The sequence below is a fragment of the Lipotes vexillifer genome, unplaced genomic scaffold (assembly GCF_000442215.2).
Source record: "Lipotes vexillifer unplaced genomic scaffold, Lipotes_vexillifer_v1.1 scaffold591, whole genome shotgun sequence".
Taxonomy (NCBI): domain Eukaryota; kingdom Metazoa; phylum Chordata; class Mammalia; order Artiodactyla; family Lipotidae; genus Lipotes; species Lipotes vexillifer.
The window spans coordinates 2,022,713-2,033,474 of record NW_006791954.1 but is presented as its reverse complement, the minus strand read 5'-3'; the positions used below and the strand labels follow the sequence as shown (position 1 = coordinate 2,033,474).

Below are 10,762 nucleotides of genomic sequence, written 5' to 3'. Positions count from 1 at the left end.
AACGAAAAAAAAAAAAAAAAAAAAAAGAAAAAGAATAGGCAAGTTTCCAGACTGTATAAAGCATTCCTACAACACAACAGTAAAAACATAAATAATCCCATTTCTTAAAAGGGAGGAAGGCAAAAACTTGAACAGACTCTCCATAAAGAAACATACAAGAATGACCAATAAGCATTTGACAAAGTGCTTGACATGCTTAATCATCAGAGAAATGCAAATTAAAACCGCAATAAGAAATCACAGCATAGCCATTAGAGTGGCTAAAATTTAAAAGACAGATAGCACCAAATGTTGACAAACATGGAGCAATTGGTACTTTCATTCATTGTTGGCTGAAATGTACAAAAGGTACAATCACTTTAAATAAAGGCTTTGGAGTTTCTTATAAAGTTATACATAGATCTACCCTTTGACCTAGTAATCCTTCTTCTAGGTAATTATCCAGGAGAAATGAAGACTATGTCCACAAAAAGACTTGTACAGTAACGTTCATAAGAGCTTTAATTACAATAGCAATAAAAGAATAAAAACCGGGAACAACCCAAATGTCCATCAACAGGAGAATGATAAAAAAACACCTGCAGTGTATTTGTACAATGGAACACAATTCAGCAATAAAGAAGAACAAACAACTGATATACCCAACAACATGAATGAATCTCACAGATATAATACTGAACTAAAGAAGTCAGACTCAAAAGAATATATACTATATTATTCCATTTGCACAAAATTCTAGAATAGGCAAAACTATTCTAAGATGGAAAAAGTCAGAGTCAGGATAGTGGATGCCTTGGGGAGGGATGCAGGGAGCAGGAGGGCAGTTGCCTAGGAATGGGCAGGAGGGAACTTTGGGGAAATATCAGAAAATTCTATATTGTGATAGGGATATGGATTACACAGGTGTATTTATTTGTCAGAATTGTACAGTTAAGATTTTAGAAAAAAAAAACGTGGGGCTCAGTAAGAAAAAAAATAGGACATAGAATGAGATAAATAACCCAATCACATTTAAACAGATTTTAAATGCATGTATTTAAAAAAATCCCTTCTTGGGACTTTCCTGGCGGTCCGGTGGTTAAGACTCCGTGCTTCCACTGCAGGGGCCGCGGGTTAGATTCCCTGCTCGGGAAATTAAGATCCTGCATGCCACACAGCGTGACCAAAAATTTTTTTTTAATAAAAATTACAAAGTAAAAATTATTAAAAAATTTAGAAATCCCTTCTTTACAAGGAAACAAACTAACAAAAGATGGTGGATAGATGAATGGGAGGTGAGCATAGGGATAAAGGGACAAGTAAATAAACAAACCAGTCAAAGGCTTTGAATGAACCAAGTATGATACAACATCCTGAAACAATGATTTTGATTAAATCAACATGAAATCCAAAAAAGAAAAAAAAATAATGAATTGTTGTTAGCTGCCTTATTTTTTTAATCTCTTTAGTGTTAAATAGTACTGCTTTAAGCCTTAGGTTAAGGCAAGAAGAACAAGGGCAGTCTTAAAAAGTAGTTATATTAGGGCTTCCCTGGTGGCGCAGTGGTGGAGAGTCCGCCTGCCGATGCAGGGGACAGGGGTTCGTGCCCTGGTCCGGGAAGATCCCACATGCCGCGGAGCGGCTAGGCCTGTGAGCCATGGCAGCTGAGCCTGCGTGTCCGGAGCCTGTGCTCCGCAACAGGAGAGGCCACAACAGTGAGAGGCCCACATACCGCAAAAAAAAAAAAAAAAGTAGTTATATTAAAATAATAACTAATGAGTACTGACTCCTGTGTGATAAACACCACTTGTGGATCCACTTTCTTGGATCCTTTCATTTAATCCTCACAATGATCGCTGGTAGGTACTATTACGAAAACACCATTCTTTAGATGGGGAAACTGAGGCTTAGGGAGATTAGAGTGACTAGATGGGAGTCATATATATAATAAAAGGAGGCCCCAGGATCTAAACAGTGGCAGCCAGATTCCCCAAAGTATACTCTTTGCTCATTATTATTATTTTAAAATTTGATTTATTTTTGGCTGCGTTGGGTCTTCGTTGCCCCACGCGGGCTTTCCCTAGTTGTGGCGAGCGGGGGCTACTCTTCGTTGAGGTGTGTGGGCTTCTCCCTGTGGTGGCTTCTCTTGTTGCGGAGCACAGGCTCTAGGCAGGCAGGCTTCAGTAGTTGTGGCTCACATAAACCCACATAACGTAAAACTTACCATCATAACCATTTTTAAGTGTACAGTATAGTAGTGTTAACTATACGCACACTGTTGTGCAACACATCTCTAGAACCTTTTTAACTTGCAAAACTGAAACTTAGACCCATTAAACATCCTTTTGTTTCTGCCTCTCCACAGCCCCTGGCAACCACCCTTCTACCTTTTGTTTCTAAGAGTTTGACTACTCTAGATACCTCATATAGATTGAATCATGCAGTATCTGTCTTTTCGTGACTGGCTGATTTCACTTTGGAGAAATGTCTATTTAAGCCTCTACCCGCAGTACGCGGGCCCCTCACTGTTGTGGCCTCTCCCGTTGCGAAGCACAGGCTCCAGACGCGCAGGCTCAGCGGCCATGGCTCACGGGCCCAGCCGCTCCGCGGCATGTGGGATCCTCCCGGACCGGGGCACGAACCCGCGTCCCCTGCATCGGCAGGCGGACTCTCCACCACTGCACCACCAGGGAAGCCCGCCTCTACCCATTTTTTAATCGGGTTGTTTTGTTGTTGTTGTCATTGTGAGTTGTAAGAGTTCTTTATATATTCTGGATATTAACCCCTTATCAGATATATGGTTTGCAAATGTTTTCTCCCCTTCCACAGGTTGCCTTTTCATTTTGTTGACTGTTTAAGTCTGATGTAGTCCCACATCTACTTTTGCTTCTGTTGCCTGTGGGGTTGGTGTCATATCCAAGAAATCATTGCCAAATCCAGTGTGATGAAGCTCCAAAGCATACTCTTGTAAAGGTGTTTATCAAACCACAGTTGCAAACCTACCAGTAGGTCAGGAAATTAATTTAGTGGACTGTAATGGGTATTTTTTTTTAATAATTCTACAGCATTTCTATTGATTGATTGATTGGCTGTGTTGGGTCTTCATTTCTGTGCGTGGCCTTTCTCTAGTTGCGGCAAGCAGGGGCCACTCTTCATCGCGGTGCGCGGGCCTCTCACTGTCGCGGCTTCTCTTGTTGCAGAGCACAGGCTCCAGACGCGCAGGCTCAGCAGTTGTGGCTCACGCGCCCAGCTGCTCCACGGCAGGTGGGGTCTTTCCGGACAAGGGCTCGAACCCGTGTCCCCTGGATCGGCAGGCAGACTCTCAACCACTGCGCCACCAGGGAAGTCCATGTAATGGGTATTTTTAAAAGAATAGAATGAGTCACTATATGCAGTGTGGCTAAGCACTGTTTTAGAAACTTTTCTCCAGTTGTATGTATGTGTATGTGATGGACTATGAAGTAAAATGAATTTCTACTATGGGCTATGGTTAGAAATTTGAAAAGCATTGCACTACTCTACACTGCACTTGGACCAAGCAAAGACCCAACAACGCGGAAGATTTTCCAGTAGTTATAGTAGAGTCATCACATAGCTCTTGGTGGGCCTAAGTATGATGAACACAAAAGAACCTGTGTTAGCACTGTTGGTACTACATTCATGTGGCAACTTAGTTTCCAGAAAAATAGAAAATCAACTGTCATATTAAATTAATATCTTATGCAAATTTTATTGGTGCTACTTGTTTTGTTTTGCAGCTGCATAAGAGCTATATATGTGTAAAGACTTTATATCTGGTTTTATGTTTGCATATATTTATACAAATAATTCAAGTTTACAATTGGAATCTAAAAGAGCTTTCTTTCCTTCAAAAGGAACAATGGAGTTTGAAAAACACTGTTTAGGTTGTGGACTGGGTTCAACAATATCCTCCTGAAAATTCATGTACACCCACAGCCTCAGAACGTGACCGTATTTGGAAATAGGATCTTTGCAGATCTCAAGTTAAAACAAGCTCATATTGGATTAGGGGGAGCCCTAAATCCAATGACTGGTGTCCTTATAAAGCCATGTGAAGAAACACAGAGGAGAAGCACAGAAAGAAGTCCATGTGATGACAGGGGCAGAGACTGGAGTTACGCTGCCACAAGCCAAGGAATGCCAAGGATTGCCAGCAACCACCAGAATCTAGCAAGAAGCAAGGAAGGATCCTCCCTAGAGAGCCCTCACATGGAGCATGGCCCTGCCAACACCTTTGTTTTCAGATCTCTAGCCTCCAGAACTGTTTCAAGCCACCAAGTTTATGGTAATTTGTTACAGCAGGCCTATGGAAGCTAACGCAACAGGTGGTAACCTGCCCAAAAGAGGGGATGCGTTTTAGAAAGACGGCCTTTCTAAAAGCCCTAAAGGTGTAGGTCTAGACTCCTAACAGTATGCCATTCCACAACTTGGGCTTCACAAGTGGGGAAATCGAGGCCCAGAGAGGGTAAGTGGCTTACTCAAAAGGCCATAGTAAGTGCAGGGAAGGGACCAGAAAGCCAGACTCCTACCTCACCCCCCACCCCACCCCACCACCAGTTCGGCCCTCAGGGAAGGCAGACTGCTCTACTTACCGCAGTGCTGGTGACTGTGTTCACTGCAGAGGTGGACTTGGCTTCCTTGATTCCGGAGACGGGTTTACTGAGCGCTGGCCTGGAGCAGCTGAGGAGGCTTGAATTCCTCAAGTCAGTAATAGAGCTGTAAGGCCTCGTAGATGTAGGCTTATGGGGAGCAGGGCCAGCCTCCTCCCTGGGGGCCTCCTGCTCGAGGCTGCTGTCTGTCTCATTTTTCTTTGTGTCTCTGATGCTCGACAGCAAGTCGGGTGTGCAGGACACTAATGTCAATGGCTGGAGGTACTGGGAAGGAGGAAACCAAACGTACAGCGCTTGGGAACCCAGCTCTGTCCACTTCCAGGTCATCTGCGCCCAAGGGTAGGTGCAAAGGAGATGAGGAGGAGAGGAAAGCAATCAGAATCAAAGTCTCTCTAATCGGGGGCTCTTAGCCTGGGGTTCAAGGACCCCTAAAGGGCTCATGGATGGTTTCACGGGGCCTTTGAGCCACTTGAAACTGCAGTTCTAAAATTGTATCTTTGTATATGTTATGGCAAGAGATTCCATAGCTTTTATCAGATTCTCGAAGGGTCTATGACCCTAACAAAGCTATTTTTTTAAAAAATAAAAACCTGCTCTAAACCTGTCCCTTCAGGTAAGTCTTTGAGAAGGAGATAGACTGAAAAGTCAACTGAATCTTTCCAGTGAGCCAGAAGAGAGAGCTAGGCAGAGAAGCGGGGGATCCAGAGATTCAGATGATAGGACAACTGCATAGCTGGCCCCAGCCTAGAGGCTGGTCCACACTATGAGCAGAGAGCAGGCTGGAAGCACCAGCTGTGTTCAGTCACCCCATGTAGTGTTCTGAGGTCCTGCCTCCCAGAAGCTCTTCCCTGTGGCCTCCTCTCTCGGCTGTGCCCCTGGCCCGCTGGAGGGGAGCATTCCAACCCAAACTAGAGTTGGGGACCATGACCACAGGTAGTCTTAGAGCCTACTCCCTATATGGGGATGGTGGTCAGCCTCCCAGCTGCTTTTACTCCAGCTGAAGGAAGATGGGCAGACCAGCGAGAGTCCTCTCTGCCTGGATGGAGGGATCCTCTGAAGGCCTCCGGGCTCCCCTCCCGGGGCCCAGCCCTCCATGCGGCCCCATTCCTTCAGTGTGCCTGAGCTCTCAGTAGCGGTCTCCTCGGCAACCCCCCCTGGACTGGCCCCAGCCAGGGAAGGGTGCCGGGCATGCGCGCTCCCCTCCCGTCCAGGTTTACTTGTTTGGAGGCCGGGCTGGTGGCGGTCTTGCACTTCTGCCTTTGTTTCTGTCGCCAGCTCTGCAGGCTCTTGCCTCTCGCTCGCTCGCCTGCTGATTCCCCCTGCATTTCCACCCTCTTATCTTTCGTTTGGAAGGATATTTTCTCCTGTTTCAGTCTCAGCTCCTGGATCAGCTGCCTGCCCAGTGAGGAACAGTCATGTAGGTTAGGGATGGGCTGGGAATGTGGACACTCTCCTTGAGGGTAATGAGACACCCTGCCCTGCCCACCTCATAGAGTGGAGTGGCGGGCTGCACCCCACTCACCACACCCCACCTCTCTCCTCGCTTCCCAGTAGGCCAGATCCCACAACTGGCAGGTGCTGGGAAGGTCTGGGTAGGATGCTAAAGTTAGGGGACCCCTTCATATGTTGGGCCTCTCTGGCCAATGATGTGATGGAAATAACTCAGTCACATGACTCAGGAGACAGGGGTTCTAGAGCCTCTTCTGTCGTTATCTGCTGTACGATCCTTTTTCTGCTCCATGAAATGAGGTGGAGGGCGGGGAACGGACCGGATGGGATGAGTCCCTTCCGGCCCTTAGATTTGACACCTGCATGAATCCAGGAGGCAGCCCTGAGGGGCTGGGCATTCTGCAGTGGGGTGGGGGTGCCTGTCTCATGGGTGAGTTTCTAGAAACAGCCCCATATCCACTTAACAACATCCCACACCAAAGAATCTTAAGATTCCTGGTCCTTGCGAGACCAAAGCAACTTCAAGGCTGCCCCAAGGTTACCCCGCAGGTCAAGCAAACCCCTCTTCTCCCAACACCCTGCTCCCCTAGCCCCAGGAGCCTTCCTACCGGGCATACACCTCCCGAGCCCTGGAGGCAACTGTATTCTGGAAGAGGGAGTTGTTGTCCTGGAAAAACTTCTCATATTTCTCCGAATTCACACTGGGATAAATCAGGCGGAAGCCTCCACAGTTTTCCTTTTCATACTTCTCAGTTTTCTCTAGAAGCGCGGCCTGAAAGCCCTTGACTTCCTCCTTCCTGTTGGGAAGCAGAACACAGGGCTGCAGTTAGGGTTTCCTGGGACCAAGCTTGGAGAGGACATGGCCTTTCCAAGGACACGGATGTCATCTAGAGCCAGATGGAGGCCTCGCACGCAACAGTGGTCAGTCAGTATTTCCTAAATAAATGAACGCATGAACGTTTCCCTGAAAGGAGATTCTAGCCCTCCCGGAACAGCAAGTGTCATAGTGCACTGAGAGCTGGTTGGAACGGTCTTCCTGACAGCTCACCAAATTCTCTCCCGTTACAAGTAGAGCCTATTTCCCTCTTGGCTTTATTCTGACGAGGCAGACTGTCGTCATCTTCCCAATCACAACCCCTGCTACCCTTCTCTGGAGAACTGGCAGCTTGTGTTTTGCTAAATTTGAGGGCTTCATGGATGAGCTTGATGAGCTTTTATGAGCTGTGATGATCTCATTCTTCCTCACAGCCCCCCGGGGAGGTGGAGGTCAGGGAGGGAGGAACGATAAGCCCCTTTTACAGCAGGGAAACCAGGAGCCCCTGAGCCACCCAGGGCCAAGTCATGACGAGGAGACTGATCCAGAGAAGGGCCCTGGCTGCCCCTTAGCTGACGCTGCCTCCTTCTCCAGGAGTTTAATGGAAGGCAGCCCACCCAGCGGGCTCTGTGTCCAGACCTGCCACTTACTAGTGAGGTGACCTGTACAAGGCAGTTCCCCTTCCAGAGTCTTGGTCTTAGCTCCAAAAACAGGACCATACAACACCCCATGCTACCGCCTACCCATCCCCCTTCCAGGGAAGACAGTGCACATGAACACGCTCTGAGAAATACGGTGCCATCCAAACAGAGATGCCATGCCCCGGCTCCAGAAGCTCAGCCCCGAAGGATCAGGCTGGCTCCGCTCATGCGGAGGACAGCGGGCCACCGTGGGATCTGAAAAGCAACAAAGCCACTCCTTGACCAGGCTCCAGTCTTCTTTCTCCTTCTACAGAGGAAGGCCTCAGTTAAAAGGCAAATGCTACCCAGCAGGGAGCAGGGCGACAGAGGCTCCCGCCAACACAGTGGCAAGGGGAGGATGGACAAATCTTCCTTTTTGTATAGATAAATGGTTTTACTTTTGAACTGGTAATCCCTGGATCTTCATATGATATTAATAAACTCATATCCATCACAGGTACTTATGTCTATAACTTAATCTCCTATTTTTAGGAACAAAGGAATAGCCCAGTAAAACTGTCCAAACTGCCACATCCTGCCAATATATATTAATTTTCCAAATAGGATTATCATTTGTTAGAACTGACCCATTACTGTACCTGGTCTCCCGAGAACGACACTGCTGCAGGAACCGTGCCCGTTGTCTCTCCTCCTCCAAGACTTCCTTTTTGTCACAGCTTCTCAGGTTGATCAGGACCAAAGTATCATACAGCAGACTGTCCTTTACCTCTTTATCCAAGCAGGAGTCAGTGGAGAAGCTCGGGGAGTGGTTGACCTGTGAGGGCAAGACGGCAGCTGGGGAGGCTGGGCAGGGTGCAAGCAGGGCGTGAGGCGAAACGGCCCCTCCAGGGAGCCACCCGAGCCCACCTCGGTCGGGGCCCTGGCTACCAAGATGAGTGGAAAGGAGAGGAGAGAGGGTCTAGACTGGAGCCACAGTGAAGAAAGGAGGAAGCAGAACCCCCTCCAGTTTAACTAGCTTTCATTTTAGTCCTGTCTTCCTGAGAAGCATGGCAGGGGGCGGGGGGCCTGTCTTTGGTTTCCCCTCCACCTGGTGTGGGTGTGCCCCGTCCCATGCACCGTGCCTCCCAGAGAGTAGATGGAAGGGGACAGTCCAAAGGGCCAGGCTGGGAGGTGGGGAGGGGAAAGGAGTGATGCATTCGGGATCCTGACCAGGGTTGACAGGGAGACTGGTGGGAGGACGGAGAGGACTCATTTCTGCCCACAGAAGAGTCTGCGTTGTTCAGAGGCACTGTGTGACATTTGAAGGTTTCCAGCAGTTTCTGAAGGCCTGCTCCTGGTGGCTTATTCTGCTCTTCGGGTGAGAGCTCCAAACGGCCATATTCTCCTTCCCAGCCACACTTGGGAATAAGGGCTGGGAATGGAGGAAAGGCAAGGCCCCAGGAATCTGATCTGTAAGTCTGGGTCTTGCACTCTGAGGGCTGTGTCACTGGCAGCTGTCGCCATCACCTCTGACTTGTACCACAGCCCCACTCCCACCCCCACTCCCAGCGTGCACCCTGAATGGCCACGGGAGAGGGCTGCTTGCACAGGTCCAATCGGGAAGAGAGGAGGCCACCCAGGAGCTTCTCTTCCTCCTCTTTCCACCATCCCATGGGTCTGGGGGAGGCAAGAAACTCACTGAGTGGCTCCCCACCCATTCCCGTGCCCACAGACACCGGGCTGCTCTCCGTTAGTGCTTGGAACTGAGTGGTCCAGGTCCCTGAGAACCAAGCCTGGTGGCTCCTGTCTGATCTTGAACATCCTCCACCCAGCTTTGGTGAAGAACCACCCCTTTCTGGGTGATGACTCTGTTATGAAAGGTAGAGCTGTCTTTAGAACCACTCTGGGCCTGAGACCAGAGCTTCTAAGTCTGGGTGGACCTCAAGAAGGCACAAGGAATTCTCTAATTCCCGGCCGTCTACCTCCCTCTGGTGGCCACTTTTCAGCAAAGGGAGAAGCCCCAGGCAGCAAGCGCCTCGGTGGGGCAGTGGCTTGGGAAGTGGATTACAACATCCTGGCTGAGCAGGAGGGCGGAAGGATGGGCCCGGCTGGCTGACCCTGATAACAGGCGCCAGTTTCACCCCTCGCCCCAAGCCCACACCTCCAGCAGCCAGGGCTTGAGTTTGTGATCCAGCAAAATGTCAAAGCCCAGGATTTCAAAGCAGGCGCTGTTGAGTGTGTGATTGGGGAAGCAGGTGTGGTAGTTATGCTTGATGATGGGGTGAGCCGAGATGAGCGTCTTGATGATGATGTCCTCGATATCTCTCCAGATCTGCCCCACGTTGTAGCCGTGGCTCTCCATGTACACGTTGAAGGTGGAGAGCTTCCTGGAAGGGAACCACAGGCCATGAGGCAGGGCAGCCCACCTCTGGTCATCTAAGTCCATGGCATGCTGGTAACCAGAAACTTCGGGAGAAGATAAGGCCCCAAAGCCAGTGGGGAGGGACACCCAGGAGCCAGGGTCATACCAGGGCTGTGTCGGCTCAGGAGGACCTTGCAGGAGCCACAGGGCCATACTCCTCAAGCCTCCACAGTCCTGGAGTGGGCAAAGATATACTGACATGTAAGCCCTGGCCTGGGCACTTTCACTGTAACATAGAAAGCACCTGTGGGCTGGGGCAGGGATTCGGTATCCCAGGTGAAAGCTGAATGGATGAATAAAAATTTTTTTTAGGGCTTCCCTGGTGGCGCAGTGGTTGAGAGTCTGGCTGCTAATGCAGGGGACACGGGTTCGAGCCCTGGTCTGGGAGGATCCCACATGCCGCGGAGCAACTAGGCCCGTGAGCCACAACTACTGAGCCTGCACGTCTGGAGCCTGTGCTCTGCAACAAGAGAGGCCGCGATAGTGAGAGGGCCGTGTACTGCGATGAAGAGTGGCCCCCGCTTGCCACAACTAGAGAAAGCCCTCGCACAGAAACGAAGACCCAACACAGCAAAAATAAATAAATTAATTAATAAACTCCTACTCCCAACATCTTCAAAAAAAAGAGTTCATCAAGAAACAGGCGTATAACCAGCGCCTTTAAAAAATGTTTTTTTAAAAAAACACCCTACATCATGGTTTTGCTTTGGTGGTAATTGTTTCTCAGCCTGTGGTGTCCACTAGAAGCACTTAAGGAGGCTTTTTTTTTTTTTTTTTCCTTGCGTTATGCGGGCCTCTCACTGTTGTGGCCTCTCCCATTTGCGGAGCACAGGCTCCGGACGCGCAG

The 10,762-nt window shown here is 49.1% G+C and overlaps 1 protein-coding gene across 1 annotated transcript in view; it reads right to left on the bottom strand.

Moving 5' to 3' along the window:
* The window catches only part of TTLL6 (tubulin tyrosine ligase like 6), a 37,085-nt gene that overhangs the window by 8,383 nt on the left and 17,940 nt on the right, over positions 1 to 10,762 (bottom strand). Inside the window, 5 exon segments of the mRNA XM_007465229.1 lie at positions 4,593 to 4,874; positions 5,828 to 6,005; positions 6,668 to 6,856; positions 8,153 to 8,328; positions 9,655 to 9,880. Coding sequence (XP_007465291.1) covers positions 4,593 to 4,874; positions 5,828 to 6,005; positions 6,668 to 6,856; positions 8,153 to 8,328; positions 9,655 to 9,880 — 1,051 coding nt within the window.